The sequence below is a fragment of the Centroberyx gerrardi genome, chromosome 10 (assembly GCF_048128805.1).
Source record: "Centroberyx gerrardi isolate f3 chromosome 10, fCenGer3.hap1.cur.20231027, whole genome shotgun sequence".
Taxonomy (NCBI): domain Eukaryota; kingdom Metazoa; phylum Chordata; class Actinopteri; order Beryciformes; family Berycidae; genus Centroberyx; species Centroberyx gerrardi.
Window position 1 is genome coordinate 29,727,909 of NC_136006.1, and position 17,517 is coordinate 29,745,425.

The window sequence follows — 17,517 nt, forward strand, 5'->3', positions numbered from 1 at the left end:
GTTTAATATTCAGGACTGGTGGAATAGCCCTTTCTGGGATGACGCATATGACAAATCTGTAAAAAAAACAAAAAAACATGTATCACCGTTTAGCAGAATTCTTCCAGAAACTGAATCATCACAGCCGATCGAGCCCAGAAGATGACTCTCTCTTGAAAGCATCAGGTGCTACAGATCTAATGTCATATTCATTAATTTTGCTGTTCTCGCAACACAATTAGAGGCAGAGTGAATCCCGGACTAATCCCCGAAACACACTTAGGACATGAATCACAGTGGCAGGCGATAGGAATAAATTAGCTGTAATAAAAAGGTGCTAATACCCTCTATTATGCCGAGCTTAAAGTCTCCCCCCCTCCTTCATTACATGTTGCCACTTCTACCTCGGGAGGCTGAGATGTTTCGAGCCTCTCTCTGACTAATTATTTGCGGTGTATGTGGGAGAGAGGCAGGCATGTAATCACACTTGTACAGTAAACTTCTTTCTCAACTTCCATGTTGTTAGGCTGGAGTTTGATTTATTCGACCGGGACGTATTCTGCACAGCGAAACCCTCTCTACTCTCTACTCCCCCACCCCCCCACCCCACCCCGTTTCGAACGAGCGTGGCACAACGTTTAATCTCCCACTCTGGGCTCTTCCGCCTACGTCTTCAGCCGCATGTATGAGCGAGATATGCTGATATATATATATATTTCATTTCCCCCTTCCCACAGGAGTAAGAGAGGAAGCGAAGTCAAAGGGCCGGACTATGATTCTAAAAGATGACCCTGGGGTCACTGCCTGGACGCGGCGAGTGGGGGACCACCTCCCCCTCTTCTTCCTCCTGTCTCTCATCTCCATTCAAGTCCAGTCAGACATCGAGTTTCCCAAGGACCATCATTTCTCATGGAAAACAGGTAAGATGGTGCTTGCTCTCATCGGTTACCAGTGTGTTAATCATAGCCCTCTGTTTGAGGATTTGAATACTCGTCAAATCCGTGGCATCACTGGAGCTACATCATTGCATTTAGTCAATATTAATTATCACACTGTGATACATAATTCCATCTTTGCTCTATAGGCTATTTGCTGGGGTTGTTTTGTTGATATCGCAGGAAAATATATGTTATTTTCCTACTTGCTCCAATGTGAGGAGTCAACAAGAAAACTTCTTTAAACCTCTCTGGGTTCATGCAGCTGGATGTGTTAGCTGTACACACACACACTCCATTGTGGCTGGTTTTCACACCAGAGTGAGGAAGTCATTACTACTTCTCATTACAGGGAAAAAAAAAAAAAATACTGTATAACTAGATTCACCTACAGTGCAACCAATTGTGTGGTGAAAGAGGCTATTTTTGACAGCGCATATTCAGCCGGGCTCCTATTGGTTCAGATGATCAAGCCACCAGGCCAGCACTCCTGGGTGGTTAGCATAATAATATATCCTTCCTGAATGCCTATCCATCTCCAGGCCTGTGGTGACAAGCTCTGCTCGGATTGTAATCATAATGATGTGTATGCTGTGGTAATGTGACATGGTTAATGAGACATCACTGTACAGTAAATAATGATGTCCAGGTATGCACTGCTATGGATTTATGGCCCCAGTCATGGCTTGTGGAGACGGTGTGCTGCATACATGCATTTGAATGTTGAGTCCAAGGGTGAAGCTTTTCCATTATTTACATTTGAAGAAATAGATATTTTCTACAGTTTATTAACAGCTTTATATACGTAGCATTCTGTATGTGTTTACATACAAAAGTAGATTTTGTATCAGCTTGTGCAGGTTTTAGTTAACATCTGCGAATGCATCATCTTTCGGCAAACGTATTGAAAAATGATGCAATCAGTCATTCCCTGATAATGGGAATTTGAGATAATCTTACGATTCATCTATTACTCGCTCCACAAATTCAATTGAAGATGCATCGCCGCAGCAGCTTGCGGAGGAAAAACCTTGCCTTCCCACACAAAAGCCCCACTTGCTGCGCGATTAGCACTTTCATTTCTCACTCTGTGGTTGGGTAATGATACTGCCCAAGTGATAAAGAGATTGATTAATTTCACTTGAAAGAGCGTATGTTCAAAAGGGGATGTAATCGGGACGCCAGGAGTGAGGATTTGACATCCTTACAGGGCTAAGATGGGCTTATGAGTTGTTGCTTAACTGGAAATGGGAATCACTTTAAGAAGCAAGAAAATAAATCTCACACTTAAAAGACGCCTCACCTCTGAATATATCTTCCCGATGTCAATTCAATGCCAGGGAAGGCTATTTAAAGCGGCAGAACAATTGGTGTCACGTCGCTTTGAAGTTAAATCTAATGCCAACGGAAGCCTCAGCTTGAAGAACAGTCAGTCGGAACATGTGGGAAATTAACCGTGTGTCGTGTTACCAGGCTGGATGGGCTAGAGTTTGGTCTGAATGAGGACTTAACAGCTTTTAACAGTCTTTAAAAGGAGCCATGTAAAACTAGGGGGCGACCGATATGTGTTTTTGAAGGCCTTTTGGTTTGATGCTGTTGATAGCAGCAGCTATTTTGTGCCAGTACTCATTATCTCAAGATTGGAGCATTTTAATGCCAATAAAATCCCCCAAAATGACAAAGAGTCAGTGTTTCACCTCAGAGTTTGGTTCTTTGCAGGGTGGAAAAGCCTCTGAAACAGCATTTACGCCCTTACTCAAATTTGCTATCCATAAATGAAAGTGTACTCAGCACAGTGTCGCTCTAGAGTTGCGTATCTTGCTCCCACCACTTGTGTTTGCCTACAATACTATGTGCATCTTACTGTTTTGGAGCGAGCCACTTATAGTGGCGGTTGGGCTTGAAATAACTGGAGACGCATTCAAGGGGAGCTGTGTGTGTGTGTGAGAGACAGAGAGAGAGAGATAGTTTGTTGATGCTTTGCTTTTCCTTTTTTTAGGGGTTGTGCAATGTGGATGTCATTTGTGTGATATTGTCACCAGTTTAGCTCAGATGTTGGGATTTATTGGAAATTTTGGATGTACAATTGATTTTTTTGGGTGGGGGTTTTCACTTGTTTTGTGGTGGGTTGGCTCCTACGCCACACTGGAATGATTTCTCTGATCGGGCATGACTGGCCGATACCCAATATTTGCTAAAAGGCTAATATCAGCCTGATATATTGGCCAACTGATAGATCTTCCGAACCCTATTTAAAACATAGAGCAGCGTTCCACATCCTCATAAAGCAAATCAACGTAGATTATGCACAGCAGTCCCGCCTCTGAAAGATATACAGCTTGCCGCAGCGTATAAAGAAATATTCATGATTCCGCACCACTTGTATCGATGGCTCCGGCTATATTAATGTTGAACTTGTCAACTTAGGGACGATGGGCTCTAAATTATGCGTTGCCAGCCTATTGTGTGCTTGGTGTGTCTCTCCAGGCCAGCAGGCATTGTGGGGTAAATCTTTGTGTGAGCCAGTTCCCAGAGCGGTGGCTTAGCCGGGAGTCTGTGGCCCAAACAGAGAGCCGGAGAGCCATTTAAGCTTGACCTTCATCAGTGTCTCGGAGAGCAGAATGGAGAACGGCTAACAGAACAATCACTCAGCTCTTTAAAGAGAGCGTTCAAAGACACTTAAAAAAAACAATGCCTTTTTAAATAGCCTCAGCTTGCCCTTTTTTTCACAGCGATTTACACATTCATAACTCATTTATGGGACAGCTTATTGCAGTGCAGTACCTCATCGCATTAGAATTTAACATGAGATGCTCATAAGAAACCGAAAGGGTTTTTGCTTAACGACAGCGGCTAGCACATAGTCACAGCCCCAGCTATAAAATCTATTCTCTGTGTATTTCTGATATCAAATTACTTTTGAAAAAAATAAAAAAATAAAAAATAACAACCTATAGGAGCTATCACGTACAATAACGTACCGCTTGTTAACATGTTCCCTGTGCAATTACCCTTACAGCAGCAGTGCTTTTGATTGATACCACAACGTGATTTGTTTTTCCCCATACGTGATTTGTTTTTCCTAGTCATTTCATTACCGCACTCACATGTGGGTTGAGATTGGTTTGGATTGAGACACACTTTTTACTCATTGGTGTATTTCTCAGCAGTGCCTTCCTACTGAGATACGATATATATTTTTCTAGCTAGATTAAGGTCTTCTCTTTACATTTTGAATAATTCACTGGAAGAAAAAGTAATTACTGATGAAATACCCCTCGACAACTTGTGACAACTTACCCCATGTCAGGGCATGTTGTCACACATGACGGGGCATGTTGTCACATAGACAAGTGTGCTGTGTTTGTGCACACAACTCCATTTCCGCTGACTTTTGGCTCTAAAACATTTAGTTTCAGAAATAAAGCCACTCAGACAACTTACCCACGTGACAACTTGCCCCGCTCTCCCCTACTGCTGTAGATTGCATGCAGCAGAAGTAGTAGAGTGAAAGTTGGCAGGTTCATTGGTTGATTAGTATGTGCTCCAACATATTGCCACCTAAACACTTGAGTACACCTCTTAATGTTGTTTTTGAATTTCAAAGATTCGTATAAAGTCTCGTCCGCTTCAGTAGGAGAGCGTTAATATCCTCCGAAACAGCGTTTCAATTGGATTTAGTTTGACTTGCGTCTTGAGCATCTCCATTTCAACGCGACATTGATCCAATGTCAGCTTTAGTCTTCTCAAGAAGTTAGATTCTCCTTTCTCCGGGGGGGTTGGGGGGGTTGCATTTGTCATCTTTGAAATGAGTGTAATCGTTCTGTAGAAGCTCTTTAAAAAAATGCAGGGATTCATCTTTTAAAAGTTATTTATGCGTGTTTTTTTTTTTACAGCCTAGTTGTGCAAACAGGAAGAGAGCTGCTTTATTCTCGGGTAACAAGTGCGAGCTCATCCCAGACGGGGCTGTATGCTGTACATCAAAGCTCCTTCTCTTTTCTCAAAAAGCGCTTTTATTGATTAAGTTCCAACTGAAATACATCCACCATAAAGATGTTTCAGCACACAACATGGGGCTCTACTAAATCTGCACAAAAGAGAACTTAATTTCTTATTGCATTTTTTTTTTTTTTGACAAGGGCATCCAAGCAGTTTGGAGAGTGCAGTATCTTTATCTCTAAGCAGCAAAATGTGATATTTCAAAAGGAATACAGCGGAGACTGCACAAGCCTCTAGCTATCACTACGGTTGAAAGAAGATATGCATTATATTTGTTTAGTGACTATGTATTCTCATTTATGCTCGCTTGTTTTGTATTCATGTTTTTTTTTTTTCTGTCGGCGGTAAATTAAGAGTATGTGATGTGTCGTTGTTTTGATAAATCCTGCCAAGGTCCTCTGGCGAATCAAATGATTAAGCCTTTTCTACAGTTCATCTAAATTATGTGGGAACTTTCCGCTGTACGAATCGGCTGAGGGGCAATGATTTTCAGACAATGAGAAATCAATAAAGGTTTTCATTAATGAGAAGGGTAGCTCCTGGCCCGGATTAATGCAAGGGCTTAAGGCGGCTGAAGCCTCGGGACCCGGGCTTATAAGTGGCTTCGAGGCTTTAAGAAAAAAAAACACATAAACATACTGTATGCATGTGCAGTCACACAGCCAGGCAGCATTTACATGTCATTTCAGAGTCTGAGTGATCTATTTGCAGTTTCACCGCACCTATGTTGCACCATCAGAAGCCGAAATCAAACAGTATCGCTGCACTGTGAGCTTCTGTTGTTTGGCTCTGCAAAGCAAGCTTAAAGGAGGCAGAGTGTGCTAGCTGGCATCTAGCCTACCAGATAATCAAATTTAACCAAATGGCCCTGGGTAATTTACACAGGGCTTATTGCTTTGTGGGGACGAAGAGGAAAAAAAAAACCTTAGATTAGGCAAGCATCCCCTAGTTTATCAATAACTAGTTACAAGAACAGAGTCGAGAAAAACAATAACAGAGATTAAATTAGAGAAAATGCAATTTCATCATTATAAAGTAGTGTGTTGTGGTTCGGGGACTACCCACAATCCCTCATGTTTAGGCTCCTCGGCCCCTCTCACGTGGTTGGAAATTACCTGCGGTGATTGCCCTAAGCGAGCTGGAGTTGCCATGGCTTTCTTGCTGATGGTGAGGAACTATAGGATAATAGGGTTTGCACTGGAAGAGATACTTTATCATTCAGTCTAATTTTGGCTTCTACTAACAACTGCAGATGCATTCTGATGATAAAACACCAAAAGTGTTGCAAGTTGGCAAATTGGTTAATTTTATAGGTCTTGCTGGAAAGGATATTCTCAAATCTCATTCATTTCTTCATTCCTGCCTTCCTTATTTCATTCGTTCATTCATTAAAATCATTCATTAAATGATTGCTGTCGCCACATGTGATTTGTCCTGTGTAGTTTGCAGCTTGAACTTAACTGTGCACATTTCTTTCAAAGTGGGGTTTCTCCTGAAGCATGAGGAGAGCTGCAGAGTCGGCCACTAGAGGCAGTCATTATGAATGTTGCAGGCTAATTTTGGCTCCAGGCGATGTCTCTAACACGCGCACACATATACACAGATGCACATATTTTCGCACACGTATGCTTGCAAAACAAACACAAACATACATTTGAATGAGTGTAGCCAAGGTCTTATGTGTTCACCCATCAGCTGGTGTGTGTGTGTGTGTGTGTGTGTGTGTATCTATGTCCTGGAGCAATGGAATATTGGAAAACAGAGACGAGAAACATCATGTTTTGTGGTTTGAAATCAAGGAACTGTGCTGATGCACTAAGCATCATTCAAGTTCTCTGAAACATCTGACAGGCATGTTTAATTTCATTTTTATTGTTTGCAATTTAGAATTAGGGAAATCAGGGAGCCAATTTTATACCACATATCTATGTGGTCCAGATTGAAATTGAAATGATGTGACTCTATGCAGCTTTTTGCTGTTTACACTAGTTTTACAGTTCTCCACAACAGCCTGGTAATCCTAAATTTATTATCATCTAGGCTAATTAGTGACATTTTGTTCATTTCATGGAGGTTGTGCTGTAGGCTGCTTGTCTTCCATGCTGTGCCCAGATTGAAGCCAATGAACCACAGTTTTTCTTGCTAAGTATCATTAGACTGAAGCCATATTAAGTTATCAAGGTTAGCTAGTTAGCCTAGCTGACTTTCCAAGTTCAAACTAGCCATACTAGCCTGTAGCTATCTAGCTAAGCTAGTTAGCTAGCTGCTGACCTTCAAAGATAATGAATGCCATGGTCATGAATTATTTTTTTATTTATATTCTTACCAGAGTTCCTTCTTTGCCATTCAAGTTTGCCAGTTAGCTAAACTGCGCTAAGCAAAACTGTGGTTCTTTGGCTCCGCCCATTGATGTTTAATTCGACCAATGAGATTTTTTCTGCCTCCTGAGCGGCTCCGCCTCTGAGAAATGTTTATAATCTTCATCAAGACACAGGATTCATTCATTATCCTCTGATAATTTTCACAGTACTATGTAATCACTTAGAAAATAGCGGAGTTTTGACTGCCCAGTCTTCTTGAACACTTTTACTCTTTCTCTTTGTTCACCCTATTGCTCTAAGGCTACAATTGCCGCATTTGTTGAGAATTCAGGAACTCAGAAGTGACATTAGCACACTGTCATTCTTGCTACATTTTAGATGGAAAAGCAGTAGGAACGTTTGGTCATCAGGCCTTCATCAAGGCGTTTGAGTTTTCTCTACTGAGGCATCTGTTTCTACATCAGTTGTGAAGCAGCGTGAACGCCAGTGCGCCCGAGCCGTTCTTGTCTTCTATTCTAAGCACCTAGAACAAACATGGGATGTGCAAGCTTTTTAAAATTTCACACATCTAAAATTCAGCATGCTCAGTGGTCTTGTAGATCGAGTTTCACCCCGAGATTGAGAGCTTGGGGGTTCATTCCCTGTGGAGTCATAACACGCCTCTTTACTTGGCACTGTACAACATAAGATCTCTGTGAAGTTAAGGCCTGTAACAGAATGAAGACCTGTCAGGGGGTGCTGAGACATCAATCTGTCCCTGACAATGCTGTTTCGTTCGAGGCTGGAGTTGCGGAGTAAAATTTTATATAGGGTGCAGACATTTCAGAAGGAAGAGGATTTCCACTTTTATAGATATGAGTTCTGAAGAGCTCTGAAACTCTGAAAGGTGTCTTAAAGCATTCGGTTTTTATTGGTGTAATGAAACGCCAACTTTTTATAGGTTTCAATGCACTAATATTTTCGGTCAAAATACTCACCATGCGGGAACTTGGTACTTTGCGAGTTATTTCCGAAACTGGCAAGATGAGTTTTGATGTCGTTCGGTTGGTGGCAGCTCAGTCACCGCTGTCCCCGTCTGTTTGTAGTGACATGCGTTTTGTGAACACTGTAATGCTTTCAAGGTGTTTCCTCTGTTCTATTCACACAGTATCAATTATGCAGCTTGGTGTTACATCTCAGCGGATTTCTGCAATTGTGCACAAATGTTATCTCATTAAAATTTGAAATAAGGAAATACCATTTTTATCTGCCTCCTTGTCTGTCTCCCATGGGTCGACCAAATCTAGTACAGCAAGCTAGTCTGCCTGATTAGGATCAAGGTGGAGAAAATTCAAAGTTGACTATTGATCTGAGGCTGAAAGATGTTGCTCCAATCTCAAGCTTTTTAAAACCTACGCTCTTCTACATTTACTTCATTTTTGAAATAGTGTCTTCTGACAAAAACAGTAACAAAAAAGCCAATAACTCTAGCAAACATATGCTTAGACTTATTTTGTTTTGATCGGCGTTGAACGCACCGTATTTGTAATGGTCAGCTGTGTGTGCCGGCTATCAAAGTAACCTTGACAGAAGTTGAAGGGGTCTCTTCAAAGGGCCCTTAGCATTGATTATGCGATCGAGATCTCTTTTTGAACCCCGCTGTACCTCTATCTGACTGGGAGCGAGCTGATTGAGGTTGTCATAGAAGCTGGCGGCCAGTCTCATGGGAGCCACGAGGCGGGAGTCTCCTCGTAGTCAGATCCCTAATCCCATGAGAATATTCTCAGAGGAGAGTTAGCTTTCAGAGCAGCTCTCCTCTCAGAAGTCCTTTTCAAGTGGTGAAGGGCTTTCACGTCAACCTTATGCAAAGTGCACCAATGCTAGTCAAATCTCCCAACAGTTGAATTTTTTTTCCATGGAGGCTTCGACGAGGAGAGGGGAGTGACGCACAGCCAATAACAGTTTGTAACCGAGGACAGGAATAATTATTAAGACTCGCTGTAGCAACTGGAAACATCTTGCCTGGAGTGAAGGAGACACATTCAAGAGGAATGAAAGATGTAAAAGGTCATTATCTCATCTATGAATGGCTACTCCTGCTTCTATTAATATATATTCTTACCTGGAGCGTACATTTTTTTCCTATTTAAAGGGATCACTCAGATTAATATGTTATATATCCTATGGTGTTATTTGCTTTCTAAGATACGTGCATGTTTCATATCTAGCTGTAATTGATGTCCTCCTTGACTGTTTTTTTTATAGATTATTTCAGAAACTGTCTTAGATTCTCTTTCAGCTAACATCAAATTGACATTGCACTAACACTGTACACTAACCATGGTTTGGCTAGCCAACATAGGGATAAACAGCATAAGGACCCTATGTGAACCCTATGTGAACCTACAGTACACACAACCTTTTAGTCGTGTGCACTGTATGTCTATATGAAGGTCTATGTGTATAGATCATTTGCCACTGAATGGAATGAACAGGGCATTTGACAAAGCATCTAGCATCCCCCTCTGCTACTATAGAATGAACTCGGTCGCAGTTTCATATAGCATTATTACTTTATCATTCTGTTGCTCATGTTTTTGCACCGTACAAATGCTCAGTGGAGAGAAAATCTGGAAATTGGAATTTTAATTCCTCCAGAAAAAAAAAAAAAAGCCATTTGCTGCTTTAACAACACCAGTCACACCTGTTGTAATGACAATAGTTTTAATAAAATACTCCACTTTGCTGGTGCGAACTCTGTAAGCCTGAGGGTCTCAGCCAAACTGAGTCAGTATGTGTCCAGACAGGAGCAAAAACAGTTTTTGGACAGCATTTACGGCGGTGTTAAAAAATCCCCAAATTAATCAAAAACGGTCTGGAAAATCTATATGCTGTCTCCATCTTCGTCAGGGTGCAGTTTCTTTGACAAGCTGCTCTCCGCGCTGTGCTGCTCTGTCTTTGTCAGCACAAATGATTATCCTCCCTACTGCAGAGGGAACTATAAGTAAATAGGTTACCGAGTGATAAGATTTCTCATTTCTTTCTGCGAGTTCTACTCCGTCTCCGGGTTTAGCGCTCTGTCTTCCTGTGTCTGGTAATTAATAACATGCTATTTCATGGCCTGGGGTGGATGTGTCACGTAGCAGGAAAGATCTCTTCACAATTATGGAAGGTGTCAACTCCTTTCTGATGCACTGCCCTGGGTAAGAGGAAAGGGAAATGTTAATGTTCTCTTTATTTAAACAGCAGCCTCCGCAGGGACGTGTTAAAATAACCAACTCTGTTTTCAGTCTGTTTGACCCGGTGGGGGAAAAAATGCACCGGAGAGGCTGCGAGGAGGAGAAACCAGATGGATTTTATCACTACCTGAGAAACACTCGCGTATGAGTCATTTTCTGATTGCAGAACACTGTCTATCAACAGCACTTGTTTTATTTTGTCCCTTGGCAAAGTGCTGCGCCGGATGAGACGAGTCCTCTGAAGTGATGGACGGAGGAGAGGAGATGACAGGAGAAGAAAGGAGGGGAGGAGAGGGAAGGTGAAGAAGGGATAGGAGAGGAATGATCCAACCAGCACTAATGAGATGTGTCTGACATGCCAAGTGGTTATTATTTAGGCTTGGATATCGCAATATTTTTCGCAGTGTCGAATATTTGATGCAATATAATAAATTATGTAAATAAAATAAAATACCAAAAGAAATGCCCCACCACGATAATATCGTATATCGCGATATTTTGGCAGGACAGTATCACGATATTAAATTTTGGATATCGCCCAAGCCTATCACTATACATTTCAAATGTTAAAGGAACAACTTGGATCAATAGATGTATACAATGAAAAACAGCCAATCTATGACATTGCAAATCAATAGGAAACTCAGATGTCAGATGACCCATATTGATTTCAATGCGACTTTGCAATCAATAGATTTAGATGATAAAAAAACACAGCCAATCATGAAAGGGGGAGGTGCTTAAATTACATCACCAATTGACAGAAAACTCGAGTCCAATGAGCCGTCACACATTTCAATGTGGTTTTCAGACTCGCTAGATATAGATGATCAACAAACAGCCAATCAGGAAAGGGGAGGACCAATCTATAGGACGCTCTGTCCCAGGTTCAACAAGCCATCAATGCCGTCAATGTGACTTTGGAATCAGTCGAAATAGATAATCAAAACACAGCCAATCAGGAAAGGGGGAGGGGCATGTAATCATGTAATCAACACAAAATCCTGTCCTGTGTCTGACAAGCCGTTATTCATGCCAATACAACTTTGGTATCAACAGATATAAATAGTTAAACGTTTCAATGTGACTTGGGGATAAATAGATATAGATCATCAAAATAAACCCAATCAGGGGGAGGGGCTTATATGACATCACCAATTGAAAGGAAACTCTCTCTTGAGTCTGACGAGCCATCACTCATGTCAACATGACTATGGGATTACTAAATATAATGATGAAAAGCAGCACAATTTTTTTTCAAATTTCTGGGACGGACAGACGGACGATGAACAAACAGCCAATTGGGAAAGAGGGAGGGGCTTAAATTACATCAGTAATCCATAGGAAAGGCTCTCCTTAGTCCCATGAGGCAACTTGCAAGAAAAAAAACAGCCAATCAGGAAAGAGGGAGGGGCTTAAAGTGACATTACCAATCGATAAGACACTCTCGAGTCCAACAAGCCATCACACATTTCAATGCGGCTTTGGGATCGCTCTCCTGAATCCGATGAGCTGTCACTCATGTAAATGTGACTTTGGGATCAATAGATATAGATGATCACATTATCTCAATGCCACTTCAGGATCAATACAGCCAATCATGAAAGGGGGAGGGGCTTAAATGACAACCAATTGATAGGAAAGTCTCCTCCGAGAAAACTAAAAACATCAGCCGTAAACGTCAGGTTTTGGTGTCAGCCCCTCAGAATCAAAGAGCGAGGGCTTCTTTCTAGAGCCGCCATTTTGCATCGATGTTGAATAATCATACAGGGAGAAATCCATCGTATTAGAGGCAGACAGACCAATTTCTCTACCGACAATAGCCTCAATAGACCAGAATGCAATGCACCTACAAGACATGTTGTGTTTTGAGTAAGGGGCACATCAAGGGGATATTCATTTTTCCAACTTCGATAACTTGTAACCCAAACAAGTAAATCCACATCAATAATATATTTGTGATTACTGACAAAGAAGAATTCACAGTCACTGGTTTGAATATTTTAGAAAATATATCCACATAATATCCCAATATCAAGCTAACTTTATTCTGGTCATGTACAACCCACAGCTAAATGAAACAAGTCTGTTCTCTGGAGATTGTCAAAAGGGCTTTTGAGAAACGTTGGAAATCACTAACTGAAGAATAAATAGACGAGGCAGGTTGAGGGAATGTGGGTACACCAAAAAAGTCAATTATAACACTTCATCGCAAAATATTCTGGAACGCATTCAACATCACAGATTGATGATATATAACAGTGGGTGAAATTTTCCTTTAAAAATAACGGACGCCTCTTATGTTTCAAAGGAGGTGTTGACTTGAGCACGGTTCATACATCCCACTTATATATTTCCCATTTGAAATGAATTAAATATAGGCTATTTGATTTGGGCTAAGTTGGAAGTCCTGCTATGTCTCTGCAGCAGTTCATTTGTTCTCATTCTCTCTGACCATTTGTTCATTTTCATTTGCCTTGCCTTGGGATGAGAAGCTGAATAATTTGAGAATAGAGGGAGTGCTGGAGGGACCTATTGGACTTGATGGGCACAACAAACCACTATGACTGATTCATTCTGCTAATGCTCCACTCTCCAGCTCTTCGTTTTGTTTAGCAGAGCTAGTGAGTAATTCTTAATCACAGTTTTGAGGAATGTTCTGCTTTATTTTCAACACTTCAATTTACAGGAACACAATTCTTTTGCTGAACTGTATTTCAAAGCAAGCATTCTACGTTTTACTCGCTTTCATATACCAGAAGCACTATAACTGCTATTTTCACAAAGATGATTTTGCCACATATCTGATGTACGTTCCAACTTGAGTCCAGTGACCTTTAAGAGGAGGCAATCATGTATGAATACTCTAACTGCACCACTGAAGCTACACAGGTTAAGCAAGCAGAAGGTAAATGCTTCTTAAGACTGATAAACTACAAGTACTTCAATAAATTTACTTAGGCAGTAGATTACGTTCTGTTTTCACAGTTATTTCTACTTTTTCTTGATAAAAGATTATTGCACTTCCTCCATCCATGCTTATCATTAGCTAACACAGTGAAATAGACTAGATGATCCCACCAGAAAAAACCTAAAATAACCTTAAGACATTTGATTTATGTTAAGATTAGAATAATTCCCAAAACATTTTTTTCCAACCGGAAAGCGTGCAATTATGTTGAAATTACATCACCCTGCAGATCATTTGAAGTCTTTTAATGTCTTTAGAGAGGTCAACACAATTGGTTTTAGAATTGTTCATCTCAGCAAAATGGCTTCACCCAGGTTTTCCACCACCCCAGCCTGGAGTCTGTGGAAAATCTTATTTCAAGTTATGCTGAAGTTGTGTGGAACTCAACTGGGAGCGCCATTCACAGATGCAAGGTGTGAGAAATTTAAATGAGGCGCACTTCGTAGTCACATTTCAATAAAACAGCACTGAGGGGCAGAGCGCTAGTGTAGTGATAAACAGACAGGGATGGGAAATGGGTGCTGGTGGGTTTTGCTCTAAGGGTGCTTGGGGGGCTTCCCTTGATCAGGGATAATGCTCTCAGACTGGTTTGGTTTTGGCAGCACAAGGCCTGAGCTGGTGAACAGCAGAGGCAGCAACACAATGACAGAATATCCAAAGGAGCTACTCTTCACTGCTAGGTTATGTTTTAAAAATGAATGTCATGTACTAGAAATAGTACAGAAAATAGAAATAGAAATAGAAAATCTGATAGTAAAATGTTAGCACTGGGTGTAATTCTTTGGATCAAAGCAGTAGTATAGCCTTTACGTCTTATTTACAGCTGAAAATATTTATTTGCACATCAAAAATAGAATATCAACGATTGTGCAAAATAATTTGAATATTCCAACACAGTCTCATAAAATTTCTTGAAATTACCACGGACTCTGAAACACAGATTAGCCTACACATAATTTGTGTCCACAACACGTTAGCTACATTATGATTCTCCACCACAGAAGGATTATGTGACAATAGTAAGGTTTTGGTCATGGTTAAACAAAAACAAAACTTTCACTAAAAAGTAAAACTTAACTGACAGTAGAAAACTTGCACACCCGTACTTTCCACCACGTTATTTCAATGTCAAACTACTGCCTGTTTCTAGTCGTGTTTCCATCACATAATCCTTTCATGTTGGAGAAACATATTTCTATGACTTTTCATGTACATATTTGCATATTTTAAAGATTAAATGTTAATATAATAATATTTCTGCTCAACATAACATGACTAGTAAATATTAGCAGAGGTTCAGGTAGTGAGTGAAACAAAGAAGACTTGGACACAGTTCTCCGCGAGCTAACATTATGCAGCTATCTTGACGGGAGCGTGTCTATGTTCCCTCAGCCCTATGTTCCCTCAGCCCTATGTTCCCTCAACCCTATGTTCCCTCAACCCTATGTTCCCTCAGCCCTATGTTCCCTCAGCCCTATGTTCCCTCAACCCTATGTTCCCTCAGCCCTATGTTCCCTCAACCCTATGTTCCCTCAGCCCTATGTTCCCTCAGCCCTATGTTCCCTCAACCCTATCCCAACTTACCTTCTGACAGCCTTGACCGCAAGCTTCCTCTAACCTTAACCTCAGTGATCTCATGCCTCAACCCAACCTCATCTGACCTGGAACCCCTAACCTCAACCATACGAGCTCCTTGCCTAAACACATAGGGCTGAGGGAACATAGGGATGACCCCATCTTGGACTAGTTAGCCTCCTAGCTAACCAATAGCAACAATAAGTGGCTCGTAAATAGCAGTTCTGCCATTATTGAATATGTCAGCTAACCTCACTAGAAAAATCTCCTGCACGTTTTCTAATTCATTATTTTGTTAGTGTTCTACGTTAGCCTTTGTTATGGCTAACGTCTCCACGCTGCTTGTAGAGAGAACATCAGGTCAAGATCTGTTCAAAAATCTGGCAATTTGTTTCTGTCTTGTATATCGGCAAAAAACATAGGCTACATCAGAAAATATAACTTGAGACTTTATTACTAACCAGTAGGGTGTTCTGGTAAATTCGGCATGTATATAATCCTCCAAACAGCTCGAATTTTAAAGTGGTGCTACTTCACACACAAAATAGCGACTCCTTACCTTCGATATGTTTCAAAAAATCCACAGACAACAGGAATCGTGGGAATGTCAGTATTCTAATCACAGCAAGTGTCCATGGAACAAAAAATATTTATAGAATAGAACGTTCATTGTTGTTGAATTGGTCGCTATTTTCTGAGCCTTTTATCATTTTTTGCGGCTGGTTCTTGCAGGTTCACTCTGCTGTGTTACCGCAAAGCAGGTTGTCAGATCTCATGAGAGAAACAAGCAAACTAGCATCCAGACTGTCAAAAGAAGGCCTAAAAAGGGTTAGGGTTAGGCGATAAAACATTAATCACTTACTGGATAACACTATACAGAGAGAAAGTAGGCTCATTTATGAACAGTGGAAATGTAACTCATTTGATTTATTTAGGTATTTATGTCACTCTTTATATTCAGTAGCCTACACCCTTCTCACGTTCATCATGACTTCTTGCATGTAAATAAATAAAAAAATATAGATTGACTATACACTACACTACACTATACACTATACAGGCCACTATAGACCAGACAATTGGGTATCTCTAGAACAGAAAATAGTAATTTTGCCCATTTTGTAGGTGGCATCTTGCGTTGTCAGACAGCTGTGCCTGCTAACATCACTTGAGAGAGAGAGAGAGAGAGAGAGAGAGAGAGAGAGAGAGAGGCAGCTCTGTGCTGGCAACAGGTTGGGATGATTGACAGCCTGTTTTTCATCTGAAATCATCTCACTGATTTGTTTCTGTGCATTTGGGGGACAAACACAAATAAAATAAAAGCAGTGGAGGAGCGGCCAAGCCTTGACATCACTGTATTATAGAGGTCAGCACTGGACCAGAAATTACACCTAGACCCTTTAATAACATTGTGCTCACCAAGCTCAAATATTTCCACTCAGCTTTTCCTTTCCGACTGTTGTGATTTACTGTGAAGTGAACAAAGAGGCAGCGTTCTAGTATTTGTTTGGTGCTCTGGCTTAAAAGGCGTCAGGCACATCTGCGCCATTCCTCTCAGGAAAACACCATTTTCCTGTACGCCATCCATCCCCTTCCATGGCCACTGGAGAAGAAATTGTAATGTACTCAAACTTCTCTGCGAAGTGTGAATGATGCTAACATCTCTTGTTTATCAGAACGTCTGAAAGGGCCCCGGCCATCTGAGACAGTCAATGTCATTAATCTCGGAGAATAAATGAGCAGACATCCTCCTCCGTTCACCGACGTCCCAAAGTTGTTGTCGCTCCTTTTCCTCAGATGGTCTGAAGTTGCGTTCGGGGGTGTAGACGCGCCGGTGTATTGATTGCCGATCCTCTAAAGTGCGATGTGAGGGAAGACCGTTTACGATTAGTTTACAGGATGTCATTTTTGCCAGACACTAATGGCAGGTAATTAGTATACCTGTGAAATGGCAATACACCATGCATCAATTTCCTTCCTCAAACGCCCTCACTTACTCATGAGGAAAGATGCCAAGAGAATCTTAAACTAGGATTGGTGGTAGAATGATATTTTGATCTTTTTTGTTTCTCATTTTTTAATATTTGATCCAGAAATACTTTTTGCTGTGGTTGCAGGACCTCAACAATAGTCATAGCTCTGCTCTAGTTTACAAGCTTTCCTCTGGAAGGGGAGGAAAAACTGATTGAATTTTGGGGGAGAACCGAAATCCGATGACAAGTCGGCTGTCACGCCTCTTCCTGACAAAGACCACGTAACCCTTGGAGACAGCCGCAGCTTCTCCATCCTAATAGGCAGGGGATTTGAAAGGCTCATCATTATCCAATTATCCGTGCTGCTGCATCTTTGAATCTGCATGGTTTCACATCGCAGCGTGGAGGCTGATTCCCGACGGGGGACGGGAGGAGACAGGTGGGGATCTGCGGAAGGTCCCGGCAGACGAGTTCTCAACAAGGTCATTGCTTCTCCAAATTCCCTAGGCAACTGGATGGGAGAATTTGGGCAGGAGACATGAGTGA

The 17,517-nt window shown here is 41.3% G+C and overlaps 1 protein-coding gene across 1 annotated transcript in view; it reads left to right on the forward strand.

The window, feature by feature from the left end:
• Window positions 1–751: 751 nt before the first annotated feature.
• thsd7ba (thrombospondin, type I, domain containing 7Ba) overlaps window positions 752–17,517 on the forward strand; it is a 127,575-nt gene continuing 110,809 nt past the window's right edge. Inside the window, exon 1 of the mRNA XM_071915740.2 lies at window positions 752–899. Coding sequence (XP_071771841.2) covers window positions 752–899 — 148 coding nt within the window. The remainder of the gene's footprint in view (window positions 900–17,517) is intronic.